This window comes from Alligator sinensis, unplaced genomic scaffold (genome assembly GCF_000455745.1).
Source record: "Alligator sinensis unplaced genomic scaffold, ASM45574v1 scaffold611_2, whole genome shotgun sequence".
In the NCBI taxonomy this organism is placed as follows: domain Eukaryota; kingdom Metazoa; phylum Chordata; order Crocodylia; family Alligatoridae; genus Alligator; species Alligator sinensis.
In genome coordinates, this window is record NW_005841869.1 from 2,963,215 (window position 1) to 2,977,639 (window position 14,425).

General features: G+C 42.2%; 1 protein-coding gene across 8 annotated transcripts in view; it reads left to right on the forward strand.

Annotated features, from left to right (window-relative positions):
- NEK6 (NIMA related kinase 6) overlaps positions 1 to 14,425 on the forward strand; it is a 169,154-nt gene that overhangs the window by 126,457 nt on the left and 28,272 nt on the right. For all 8 annotated transcript variants that reach the window (XM_025194294.1, XM_025194332.1, XM_025194329.1 and 5 more), the window contains 2 exons: positions 6,519 to 6,629; positions 12,478 to 12,586. In XM_025194294.1, coding sequence (XP_025050079.1) covers positions 6,519 to 6,629; positions 12,478 to 12,586 — 220 coding nt within the window. The remainder of the gene's footprint in view (positions 1 to 6,518; positions 6,630 to 12,477; positions 12,587 to 14,425) is intronic.

The following is a 14,425-nucleotide window of genomic DNA, read 5'->3' on the forward strand; positions in this document are numbered from 1 at the left end:
GAATCTATATTTAGCTGTTTATGAGATCAAAGACCAGCTGCTAAACACTAAGGAGACAGAAAATAATCTACAAAAATGAATGAATAAAAATGATGGTACATTTGGGATCCTGGCAGTGGATATGGCTTCACACAAGGGGAGGGTGGTTGTGGGAGACTGTCATATGCTTGCATTGGATGCGTTCAGAGCAGTGTGTGCAAATAGATCAGAATCAAAGGTGAGTGAAAATAAAATATATAAGATGACAGAAAAACCTAGATGGTCAATTATCATCCTCACTGTATGCGATGACCAGAGGCAACTCCAAATCTTCCTGTGTAAAGCTCACCAAGTAGCCAGATGTCAAGCTGTGAATACTGTAGTATCTGGGTTGCCAAAAGAGAAGTGAAAGGTGGTATGATGGAGGGATAATTAGCACTTCCCCATTCACTTTACTACTTTTTTTTTCCCTTTAAGAATTTTTTTTTTTATTCCTGCACTGTTGACTCTAACTCCTTCCCCAGGTGTTTCTCCTTAAAGACCTAAGTGGCAGAGAAAGGGCCTGGTCCAGTCCTGGAAATTGGATCGAGTCATTGTTCCTCTCTGCTAGAACAGGGAGGGCACTAGAATAGGCTGCCCAGGGAAGGTTTTTGTTTGTTTGTTTGTTTTTTCACAGAAGGCTTTCAAGAAGAGGCTGGAGGCATCGTTTTGGGATGGTGAGGAACAGTGTTAGGACCCTCTCATACCCTACCTGATCCAGCACACTTGAGTTCAAGAGCTCTGCTGGCTCAAGACCTGGCAAAGCTGGGTATGCTCTGAAGACTGACAGCTGTCACCCAGCAAGCAGCAATATCACTCGCATCGTAGAAACCGGTGTGCCTGAAACTTGCCCAATGGGCTCCCAGACTTGGGTTGAGGTCTGACCTCTTTTTGCACGTGCAGGAAATGCAAAATGATGACAAATGGCATAAATGATGACAAGTACAATTCCGAGTTTGTTTGTCAGTTTTATGGCTAGCAAGCCCATTAATACTGATCAGAGACCTATCATCTCCCACGGGTTTTGCATCTTTTCCTTTGACAGCGCACTGTTAGATATGATTGGGTGTTCTGCTACTGTTGTCATACTTCTCATTCCCCTTTCCAGATGACAACATCCTGGTTAAAAAAGGCAATAAAGAATTGCTCAGTGTGAACAGTTCTTGCAGGTTGAACACTTGCATAGCACCCTAAAGTAAGCTAGTGCTCAAAGTATGGTGAAAAGTCAGTTTGATAAATCGTATTGCAAATGCACGTGGGATATTTTAATTAATACTGCTTATAGGGCATTTCTTTCAAATGTATATTAGCTTTCGAATGAAAGATCCCACAAAATATGACGGATTTTACCCAAGATATACACAAGTCAGCTTCCAAGAAACTGAACAAATCGCAACTAAGAGTAATCAAAGTTCTGAATGTCAACTTGAGAAGCAGTTTTTAATGACATTGTACAGGTCAGCATGTTTTGATAATTTGGTGCAGGTGCAAGCTCTATTCCCGAGGGGCTGGAAGGCAGAGTTGTTCAAGGTTTTGTTTAGAGACAAGGGAGGGTTTTAAGAGGCCAGCTTCAGTACGTCTGTCAATGTCAGCACCCGGAACGCACTTCACTCAGTGCTGCAAAGCTAATAACTTGTCAAATCAATATCTGCAACTCATCTCTGGTTAATTGATAGCTCCCATGCTGGCTGTTCTGACTGCTCGGTATATAAATAACTGAAGGACATTTTACCGCTGTACAAAGGTGGTCCTACGGTAGTTATGTTCCACATTTCACAAGCTGACTTGGGGGTGCTGTGCCTCCCCGTACAATTTAGGATTAATTTTGAGGACTCGGCAGCAGTGTTTCCAGGCATACAGCATTGGGCAGACCAGGCCCATGTTCTGAGAGAGGAGCATGGTTTTAACAGTCTGATTTGAGTTTGCATTGCAGATGCAGGGTTTCCCCCCAGGCATTGGCTCTGAAGGGTTTAGAATTTTTTTTCCTTAAACTTTCTCCGTTTTTGACAAAAACTGTCAATAATTACTTCTACCAGATGAGCCTGTAATTGATGTTAGCAAAGAATGGCAATAATATTTTCTCAAGTGAGAAATGAACCCTCTACTGTCATTTCAGCACCTCAACTTCCAGTATAACAATATTATGCAGAAATGAATATTTTTCTCCCTTAATTGTTAGTTATTGCAGGGATGCTTGTTCCTTTTGGCTTGAATAAAAAGTTTAAGTCCCAAACTTAGTTGTGAGCAGCCTACTACATCATTCCACCTTTCTTTTGACAAATGTACTTAGACTCTGCAGCTCTAATTTGTTTTGAAGAAATTATACAGATTTGCTATCGTGAATCTATAGTAAGCGATACTTCTCTGCTATATTTCTTAAATCAAATTCCTATCCAAATACAGATGAAACGTATTGTGTTCTCTAAATCTGTTTTGTTTTTTTTTTCTTCCTTTTTTTGTTTGCTTTTTGAACCTAGTAAATTAATTGGAAAACTCTCTGTGTCTGGAAGTTATTCAGAACTTCACACGAACTACAAAAAATAGAGCATCCCCTTCAGAATAATTCTGGTCAAAGTCTGAGGGTAAAACCGCTCAGTAATATGGCTGTATAATCAGCAGCCGGGCTGCCAGCACCCACTCTCGCTCATTTAGGACTGGCTTGCTCTTCTGCATGCCTCTTGCTGACAGCATTGCTGTGCATACACATCAGGCATTAACTTCCATCAAACTTTTAGGATGCATTAAAGGAATGAGGAAAAGTCAATAACCCGAGCTAGGGCATTTGGCGCATTTAAGGATTTGTGAAAATTAAGGTTATGCAGTTTCCTTCTGTCAAAAGATTAGAAATTTCAAGTGAACCCCCCTCCCCCTGCCTGTCCTCCCTGTCACATGCATACACGAGCCTTACAGAAATGGCAAGCCTCCGATAGGTTTATTTAAAGGAAAGGCTAACAAAGGGACATAGCAGACTGTAGAAGCTCAATTTACACTAAGGCTTTTATAAAACCAGCGTGACTTCTGGGCTGGTGGGTTCAGAAGTGCGGGGAATAAGCTGTAAATTTTGTTTTTAGACCCTTTTATAAAATCTGCAAAAGCTGATGGGTGAGTATATCGGTGGGGGGAAAAAAAAGGAGAATCTCTCCTCTGCCGTGTTTATATTCTAGGCACGCATATCATGATACTGATGCCCTGGGCATTAAGCAGAGAACGAGACTGTGAACCCGTTGTATTTCAGATAGTGAAAAATATTTGCTGTATATCTCCATGGGCCTGCAGTCTTCACTTTCCATTTTCAAAGTTGCTGGTTTGAACCTGGTTATTCAGGGGTAACGCATCACACTAAACTGTAGGCAAAGGTGAATTCTGCTGCCTGAATTTTCCTAGTGGAAAGGAGCTCCCTGGTGTCGTAACATGAGAGATGAGGTCCGATCAGAGCGTGGACTCCCTCTGTTTGCAAGAGCTGTATTCACGGCCCTCAGCGTGGATGCACCACAGTAGGATACGTTGAGTCTGGAGAGGCAGTGGGGGCTAGAGACTGCTAAAGCACTGTGCTAGAGCTCTACCCCTTTCTGTCTCTAGTTTCCCTAAGGAGAATGAGACTATCCTTTGTCAGGTGCTTTGAGAGCCTCCAGTGAAAAATGCTATGCAAGAATGAGGTGGTACTGTTGATCCAAAGGCCAAGACATGGACTGGTTGGAGGAGGCTCACACGGCAAGCTGACTGGGCCATCAGTGACTGGTGGGAGTGGGGCTGGTAGGCCAGATGGGCAAGCCCTGAGGCCCCAGAAAGAGTGCCCGTAGTTCCTGCGTGGGTTGGAGAACATTTTTCTGTTGACCACATTTCTTGGGAACATCAGGTCATCCCTGGCTTAGGTGCTTTGGATCAGCAGGTTCGAGGGAAGAGGTCGTTTAAAATATTCAGCAAAAATGCCGCGACTGGTTATTTCCATTTTTTTTAAGCTCAGTCTTGTGGGAATATTCTCCTCTTGATGCCTACACATGGATCCTATTAACACTAATGTGAGCTAGTGTCCAGGCATCGCAAAGCAGAATCTATCCCCTAATGTGCATGCAGAGCAGAGCGATTAACATGATGGATCATAACAGCGTTTCTGTCGGCTCGGTAACCCACGAAATAGACACACAGGAGTCACTACTGTCAAGTAGATGAAATGCCCGCTTTTTTATATTTTAAATTTATTTTTATTGGATTTTAGGTGTGCAAGTGAGAGATCTGCAATTCAAAAAGAGGCAAGGGAAGGGGAATAATAACACAATAATCGAGATATCGCATGCATCTTCCAAGCAATTGCAGTTCCTAATTTTAAGAAATTCTGACATTAAAATAGAAATGTTAATATATTAGGCCTGTTTCTTAAATTAGTTCTGGAAATAAAGTCTACCAAAATCAGGAGAAAAAAAAATGTATGGCGTATTTCAGAAAGCGCCGTGTGAGCAGATTCTCATGCAAAGGAACAAAAGCCATTGAAAGGAGTGAAATCTGAATTAACAAAGAAAAGGCCAGAGTGAGCACACAAGTGTTTAACATGGGCAGGGAGTGAATATGTGGAAAGGTGGCCCAGGATGGGAGTATACCTTAAATGCATCATTGTCCTGTGGTTTCAGAAATGAAATGCAAGCAAGTCAGGTCTCTGTTGCAACACACTTCAGGTAATGTCTCTTGTTCATGAAGAGTAATTTCCAGTTGAACAGGATTCGTGTCTCCAAACGTATAAGCTTTCCTTGTGGAGAATATTGAGGATAGCCTGAGACCGGTACAGTGGCTTCCTCGTACCTTAGCCTCCAAAGTCACGCTAGGGTCATGCAGCTTCTGTTGCATTTCAGAAGCAAGGGCTACTTTCTACCTTGAGGATTTCTTCATATTGTGAACTTCAGACGGTAACTGGGAGAGGCCTCCTGTCCTCCCAGACCTGTGCAGCAGGCTTCTGCAGCTCTCTTCAGAATATCAGGACTCCTTGCAGGTGTCGGCTTTCAGAAAGCCATAGAGAAGCTTTTCTGTAGTTGGAAATTGTTTTTAGAGGTACTAAATTGTTTTTTTCACAGTGGAGGCACTAGATTTAATGCACATTAACTAAAGCACATTAATGCACTTATACATGCACCCTTTAGTTCCAGGCGTGCAGGGACTTCAAACAGTCAGCTTTCCTGCCGCTTATCACACCTTTGGGGGCTGGACTCAATCTTCCGAGGCCCCTTCCAGCCCTAATGTCTGTGAAACCTGTGCATCCCAGATCTAGATTTTTGTAAAATGCAAAGGACAGAGACCATTCCTGAAAGAACCGCCTGCCTCCTCTTCTGTACTTTGTTTCTTAAAAATTGGCAGTGGTGAAAACATTAAATACGGCAGCTTAACTTACCTAAAAACAGCTCTCTCTTGTCACCTGTCCAACACAAAACGTGGTGGTAATGACCATCACTCCTGTCAGTGGCCTCGCATGCAGAATACAAGTACGAGCACCCGTGTTGGCTGCTTCGGAGCCTTCGTTGCAACGTGCATAGCAAACCTTTAACTAATTGTAGTGAAATAAGGAGTCATTAGGCTGATTCAAGACCTAGTACAGATAGAGGTCTCTTCAGGGATCTAAATTGATCTTTGCCTTTCAGAGGGTTTAAAAAAAAAAATAAAAAATTAGAAATGGCAGATTTAAGCAATCATGTTTAAAATATATATATTTACAAAACAAGTGTTGGAGTAATTAAGTAGATAAAGGTTTAGAGTAAATAATGAAGTTTGAATCAAGGAATACAACAATAAAATGGCAATTTTTTTTTAGAAATTTGAAAGTAAAACTAGGAATAAATATATATTAAATGGGTGAAGGTTGCTGAAGAGATTCCAGTTTTAAAATATTTGAAAAGACTGGTCTGACTGCCTGTTAAGTGGCACAGTAAAAAGTTGAAAATAAAGCAAGGCTGAAAACATTGAAAACAGAAAAGAAGCAAGGTTAAATAGCAAGATATTAGATGAAGGCAATTTAATTTATAAATAAATAGGAGAGAAGTGAGGGTCAAGATAAGCAGTGATCTTTTAATAGAGGCTTTCAGAACTACTGTAATTAGGGTATTGGAGCTTGATATTAAACTTAAGGAAAAACCTACTAATTGTAGATCTCACCAAGCTTCTCACAGACTCATGATATTAAACCCAGAGTATCTGAGTCTGGCACCTGAAATTCAGTTTGACCTTAGCTGTGGCACTAAATGCCCTTTGCAAAAGACTGTTGTCTTCTATTTTGTTTGTTTGCCAGGTTCACTCGTGAGATAATGTGAATTATTTTTTCCCCACGTATCCTTGTGTCTGTACTGATGCACAGAGAATATGGTAGACTTGTCTTTTGTTACGGATGCTTTTGCTGGACAGTTATGGGAATGAAAAGTGATGGGTAATATATCTTTTCTTTGAGTCGTTACTGAAACACCTTTATAGCGTACATTCACTTTGTGTTCTCTCTCTCTCTCTCTCTCTCTTTCTGTTGGCAGCAATTGAACCACCCCAATATAATTAAGTATTTGGATTCTTTTATTGAAGACAATGAATTGAACATTGTTTTGGAACTGGCAGATGCAGGTGATCTCTCTCAGATGATTAAGGTAAGGACGTGTCAATTCTTGAGGCTGAATAGGTGTATCATATTATTGTGAAGGTTCAGGGGATGGATGCAGGCAGATCTCTGCTGCAGGCTGGGAGCCTGATTCCCTCTTGTTTACCGACTTGAACATGGGGAGCTATTTCATTAGAGTCGGTGAAGTCCTGTGGTATAAAAACATTGGTGGTAGGGAATCTCTCCCCTCTTCCCCAAGTTAAAATGTGTGCATTTATATGATTATATGATACAGTTCCCTGATTGCATAAGTATGTAGGGTGGTTGTTTAACTTGTTTTCAGTTGTCTCCCCACTGGGTATCCATGCCAGTGCTTAATTCAGCATGTGGTGAAGAAAAGCAGCAGGAGAAGCATTTCTGAGGTCACCCCCAAAATAAAACCAGTGTTCATCTGAGACCCCCAGTTCAGTGTCTTTGCCCTTTGTGTACTGTTGCCTCCTGGATGTGCGTGCATCTACCTTGCACAAGGTCACTCCAGCCAAGATTTCAAGAGGCACAAAACAAGAACTCTTCCTAATTGAAAGGAAAACAGAAAACAAGCCAAAGAATAAGTCCCCTCATCCCTTGTTAGTAACAAAGTGACGTGATCCAGGGAAGGATAGAAAAACTATCAAAAAGCATTGTGAACGAATAGTGTGGGGAAGGAACTTCACTAGGGTTTCAAAGGTAGGTAATCAAAATTGATTCGTTTTAATGCTTGTTTAAAAATGCGAGGAAGCTCAAAATCTAACGGACACTTTTTTAATGTGCCTTTTTAATGTGATCATCTCTTTATGGATCAAAAATGAAACTACTGCAGACAGGAGAAGGTGATATGGCAGACACCGGGTTTTATTTCAGAACCTAAGCCTAAGAATTGAGACACTTGCGGCTTTTATCCTCCTTGAAGCACCTTCAGGAGTTGGGAGGCAACTGCAAGTTCCTTCCCCTTCATTTTATGAAACTTTTGAGCATGGAGGCAGTGCTGTTCCTGGCTTTACCCCTGTCTGTAGAATTTGGTCCTGGAACAATTAGCACAAGCCTCAGCTGCCTGCAGAACAAAACACAAAGTTCCCTTATCTGACACAGCTTTCCTTCTCTGGCTCCTGCTGTAGAAGCACAGGAAAAGATGGAAGGGGGAATAGGACTAAATGTGTTTGGTTTAAAAAAACAAACAAGTGGTGAGGGAGGAGATTCCTTTTTGTATCAAGCATTTTTCTAAAGGTTTCCTACCAGGAAACTTGGTCCGGGACCCCCAGGACCTCATCCAGCTTTCACTGGATTAGAAAGCAGGGAATTCATGCTTTGTACCATTTGTACTTAGGCTTTTAGTTGGAGTATGGAAGCTAGCTCCAGACCTAGGGGTGACAGCGCGCTCTCTTACTGCAGCCGTCCCCGGCAGTTGTGGACTGAACTGGGTTTTAAGCCTCTCTCTTACTGCCACTTCATTAAATCAAAGTGCTCGATTTTCTGGAGTAATAGGTAGCCTATTAGCGTGTGTGAAGTTTGTCCTGCTCTTAGTATCGCTCCTCATGTGCTTTCTGAGTGGATGGCTTGAAGCTGCTTTATAATCTTTGGGTTCTTCTGATCGGCAGAATCTCCAGGCCTGCCTTGTCCTGCATCCCTCATTTCTCCTCCTCCCGCTCCTGCGATGCAGTCCTCTGGTGCCCTGTGGGACCAGTGCACATATACATTTTGAACTTGCAGTAATTTCATTAGACAATGAGTCTTTTTCTTCCAGCAATAGCAGTTTTGCTCTTTTCTGCCCTGCTGTTAAAGTTGATTCCAGTTCCATGTATTTGCACAATTTGTGCGTTTTTCCCCTTAAATTGGCTGCTTTCTTCTCCATCGTTTTTCTCTACTTTTTTTTTTTCTTCTCTTGTTCTTCCAGCGTTTTGCATTTTCTTTCTCTGGCCTTCGTGAGCTGTCCCTTGTTTCCCTGTGTTTGTATAGTTGCTTTCCCTTCCGTCTTCTGTGCAGGGAGGTGAACTTGCCCACTCCCCTGGGAACATCGGACTCTTACAAGACCCTGGGGAATCCGAATGCTTCACACTGTAGGTCTCTCCTCGACTGTTGAATTGCAAGAAACATTCATGTACCCTTTGGCTGGCCTTGCAAAACGTCTTAAAAATGTTCTGTCCCCAATCACAAAACCTGCCTGCTTGTCCTTTGCCTTGAGGATTAACCAAGAAAAAGAACAATCTGTCAAAAAATGTTGCTCAGTCCAGGAAGTGAGCTTGTGTAATTTTGCAAGGCTGGTTTACCCATCTGTGATTGATGGGCACATTTAATTATTGTCGGGTAACTACCCCTGTAGCCTGTCTGCTATACCGAAGACATTTCAGAAAGTGTATTGACTTTCCTTCACAACAGGGAGTTGGGATTGAGAAAATTTTCAAGTGCTTGCTCTTCTCTTATGTTGCTCTTAGGAATACATGTACTGTTGGAAACCAGCTTTAGTTAAGCTGTTATCACCTGCTCTTATATTTTCTTTGACATGTTAATCTTTAGACAGACATCCCCTGTGAGAACAGATGTGGTATATCATGTTTGTTAGCACTCTCAACCTTCTCTCCATGTTTTACCTGGTTTTGCCATCATTATTGTGTAATTATCATAAATGAACATTTTGGAAAGTTCACCTCCTCCTTGTTGTTGCAGTTAAAATATCTTATTAACAGATTTGTTTTCTTTGCCAGCACAGCTAAGAGGCACCAGGCCAAAGGCTGTCAAACAAGTTACCCATTTAGCCCATGGTTGGTGGCTAAATTTACAGTACCAGTGAAAATCTCCTCTCTTTCTGAGAAGGAATTCCCTGAAGGGGCCGGGAGCTGGAAATAGAAATTTGGGCTAGTCCTCAAACCCTTCTCTGCCAGACATTGCAGCCACTGCCCTTAGCCACAATCCACTAGCGCTGCGAAGAGTCACGTAACCGTATCTGCCTCCCAGCTGACTTAACGGGTGAGAGTGACTCAAAAAGGTATATGTGGATGCTAACACCATTATGTCTCAAATGTGTCGTACATTCACGCTGCAGGCAGCTTCGTACAATGGCCTGCGTTAAAGAGACATTTGAGAGATTCGTTCTCGAATGTGGTAGGGAGAGGAAAGAGGAGACTAGACCCTTGTGGGAGATGGTAGGGAAGGTCATTAATATATCTCCCTTGCATATGCCCTTAACATTGCCTTTCTTCCTGCATACTGCATTGCACCTTTTCCCGGCAGACCCCAGAACACAGCCAGGTTTGTCAGAGGCTTTCCAGTACTTGTGTCTAAAGCCTAGGAGATAAAAAATGACCATCCTGAAAGGCAGGGCTGGCAGCGACCATCCTGCTGTGCAAATCTTGAACTGGAATCTGCTTTGCTTAAAAAAAATGCTGTTTGTCCTCGTAGCCTCAGCTTTCTACACCGCTGTCTGGTGACAATAAAAACCAGGTTATTTTGTCATCTTGAGGTCCTGGCTTAAAATGTTTCCCAAGAATAATAAATATGACTACTTGTCTTTCAGTATTAATTACTTTACTTTTTAATGTCTCCACTTCCTGCTTATCCCTTTTACTCTAACGTTGGTGATATTAGTTTGAGAACTTGGACAAGACCATGAGGCAGCCACTCCTGAATCCTCTGTGGCCTTGTTTTTTTTCCCCCCCAAATCATTATGAACTGAAACAGAAAGGCACGCTTTTCTTTCTCAAAATACTAAAAACGGTGTATTTTTATTTGTGACAAAAATACTGATTGAATTTATAGTCATGAAAAAATTTAAAAAAATACAAACAAGAATAGAAAAAGCAAGCGAGACTCCATATGAATTATAGCATTGGTTGCTTTAGGGATCCTGCAATTTCCAGCCTGTACCGTGGCAGGATAGGTGAGGTTTTGTATCCATCTCCTTTGTCTCAATTCGTTGGCGTGAAATGCCAGTCAGGAGCAAAAAGCTAGAACCAGTTCAGCTTAATAATCCTATTAAGAAATTCTTGCTTGAAGAATACAGTTTCTCAGCCAGCGCCTGACGCTGAAACAAGAGGGACTGGGTTTTGTAGCACTTAAATAAAATCCAGATATTAGTGGATCAGGTTGTTTTGTTTGCCTCCCCTGTTAAGACGTATGTTCGAATCTTCAGCTTTAGGGAGGCGGCAGGAACAGCAATAACAACACTCTGAAGGTGCGAGAGTGATAAAAACAGGGACTGTCTTTGTCATGCCCCTGTCGCCTGCATTATTTATGAGGTATTATAAAGCTGATGTAACAGAGTGTTGCTGTATAACCCACTGGAGAATTTTGGCTTTCTGGTAAATGTCAGGCGAATCTTATTGGACATGACATTTAGAAAATTACCACTTGTGGTCTAGCATATCCTCTCTTAAATACTTTAATGAGAATTAAGCTAATATTATCGTGTAAATAACACTTTATCCATCACCCTCTGCAGTTCTGCTGCACTCCACACTCGGCTTTGGGTTTGAATCTGTTGCAAGCTGTCAGATTTGCCTCTTGGTGAATTGCACAGTCACCCCCTTTCACAGCTGATCTGGAAGATAAATTTTTGCCATTAGTTGAGTCAAACGAGACCCAGTAACAGTATTTCACATAAAATGTAAAATGTCACAACAGGCATCAGATGTGTGTATCAAGAGGGACAAGTACCAGATGTAGGAAACAGTCCTCTTTCAACCAATTTTCTCCCTTATGCCTCTTCTCTCTCTCTTTCTCCCTCTCCCCCACCCCACCAGTAAGAGCCTTAGAACGGAATAGTGCAAAACAAATGCAGTTTTCGATTGCCGTGCCGTGAGGATGTGCAGCACTTTCTGAATAAATCAAACTGCAGGCCCCTGGCCAGGGAAGAGTGCCACTTACGTTATACCAAAAGTGGCAAGGGATGACCATAAGCATTAAACAAGTGGAGGTCTACTGTGTGCATGCTTGTGTTTTACTGCACCTGCAAAGAACTGGCTCAGTACATAGTGCGAGGACTAGGAAAGAAGGCCCATCCATCAAAAGAAAGGAGTTGGAGGCAGAGAAAGGAAGAAAAAAAAGTGGTTTCACGTGTTCAGCAATATCTGGCCTTGATTTAGTTGTTTAAGTGGGTTATACATCTAGTCCCCCAGAATACAGTCACACACATAGTATAGTGTGTTCCACACAAGTAGACACAAGCTTTTTATAGCCAAGATATTGGGGGTGATCGTGATCTGGTTGTGGTCTGATAGTGCCCAGGGCACCAAGGGGTGGGAGTCCACTGTTCTTGGCAGTTTATAAGTGTATAATATGGGAGTTTGTCTGACAGTGCTTTTAATACACATTTCTTCTTCTGGACAACCTCTGCATTCTGTTTTCTTTAGAAACAGCTTTCCTAAGGGTTATGCCCATATCTGATGTATCTGGTCACAGCAGAATCATAGATAATAATTCCATGACCACTTTTTAAAAAGGGATACGTTATTTTTTTCTTAATGGACTGTACAGGAATAATGAACATCTACATGGGATTTTTTTTTTTAATGGGGAAAAAAAAACCAATCGTTGTTACTTAAGGCAAAATACTTCAGACATTTGTTGTTTTGAGGCATTAAATATGTTTTGCAAGGTAATTAAGGAGATTAATGCTAATTATAATTGGTGTCCATTCAAAAATGTCAAACCTATTTAAGCATATTTTTCATAATGGTTGTTAATTAGTGAATTGCATTGAAGTTTACATACACGGGGAAGGAGTTAAATGCTAATCAGGAGACAAGTCATGCTGCTGCGGATCTAGAGGACGTGAGCAATCGGCAGTTGACTAACACGAGTCCCGGAGCGCGACAGAGATGCTGCTTCTTCACTGATATATTTTTTTTATTTATTTCCTCCCACAGTATTTTAAAAAGCAGAAACGGTTAATCCCGGAAAGGACGGTGTGGAAATATTTTGTGCAGTTGTGCAGTGCCGTTGAACACATGCACTCCCGCAGGGTGATGCACAGAGGTAACATTAATTCAGTCTCTTTTCACTGAATAATAATATAATGTTCCAATTAGTAAGCGCCTACATTCAAAAACAATTATGCTGATGTTCAGCCAATGCATGTTTAGAGAGAGACTGGTGTTTGCAAGATGGATTTCTCCCCGTGTCTTTTGCTTCATTGTTAAAGGATTCAGTCCGAAGTGAGCGTGGCATTATGAAGATGAGCTCTTTTGTATTCCAGACACTGATATTAAGTAGAAGTGCCAAACTTGCCATTAGAAAAGTATCAGAAGTAAAATGCTGAAACCAGTGGATGCAGTGAACTCTAAGAAATAATCGTCATTATATTAAGTGTGACCATGGAGAGTTTAGGGGAGTTTTGTCTTGCAGGCTTTTCTGAAATACTGATATAAAAATGTTCCAGGCTCTCCCCTTCTCTCCTCTTTTTAACCCCATTCTAAAATTGTCATTAATTACTCCTATAGCACTTGTCTTAAACCTTCTCCTCACTTCAGGCTCTATCCAAAAATTAGCATTGCTGCTTTCAGTAGAAATGAAATGTTTCCTGAAGGACTTGCTCCAGGAAGTGCGGTGCCCCGCAAAGGCACTAATACCAGTCTCTGCTGCTCATTAATTCTTTCCCTTTATGAGTGGCAAATGCCTGACTAGATTCACCAGCAAAGACAGAGGCAGCGTTTGCTCCTACATAGGAGTCTCCTCCCACAGCCTTCCACTTATGCCTAATTTAGGTCTACAATTGGCAGCTCAGACCGGGAGTGTAGCGTCTTCAGTTAGCTATAGTTCAGGGAGGAAGAGGGCTCACGAGGATGATCTAGCGTGCACGGCATAATTTGGAGCTTGGCGAATACTAGCTGGGCTCCAGTTGCTCGTCTAGTCCAATAAAGGACAAAACCTTTTGTGTGGAGCTCTTGGTGGTGGAACGAGTGACTGGTCAAGCTGGTGCATTTGGCACAAGGAATGCCTGGCCTTGTGAGGTCAGTTGTGTGCGCTGCTGGCCGGGGTACCTACCACATGCCTAAGTTTTAGTTGCCTTACATCACAGCCCATGAGAGAGGGTCCCACCTACTCCTCTTGCTTGTGGATCAGGGTGCGCTTCGACATCTAAGAACGGGGGTGTTAGGAGCCCTCATCACTTCAGAATGGGAGGCCCCACACTTGAACACTGGGCTCTTCTCCTTTCTTTTAGACTTACTAAATTTAGCCTTCGCTAGCAGGCATTTGGTTATAACCACAGGTTCTGTTAACAAGCAGCTTCAGCCCATGGCAGTGCATTTTCAGTGCGGGTGGCACAAAAGATTTGTGTTAAACATGTGACTCTTTGAAGGGACTGCTGCTCAGGCAACAGGTTGATAAGGAAAGGGAAGGAATGGGAGAATGAACTGCGTAGGAGCCCAGCCTTGTGAAATACTCTTCCCAGAATGGCCCCAGACATACTGAAAATAATCTGGCTCTTCCTTTATGAAGGACAGTCCCAGCGTGCTGGCCCTCAAGGCTATTTAAGAGAGAGCTCAGCACTGACAGTAGAGTCCACATCTGCTGATGGCCAGTCTAGCTTGACCACGAGACCATGCCTCCAACTCAGCAGATCCCAGTAGCATTTCCCTTTGCAAATATGCATGTTAAATGTCCTCCAGAATATTGAACTTCTCTATAAAGTGCTTTCCCATTCACAAAAAAATGAATTGGTTAGGGAAAGGAAGATTCAGCTTTGATCTGAAGGGAAAGTCAAGCATAATAGTTCTCCCTGTGAACGTGGCATTTCCAAAGGGAAGGTGGACTTAAATATTTCTTTGATTTCCATGAGTGAAAGAGGTTACCTCTTCTTGTTATGCTGTTTCC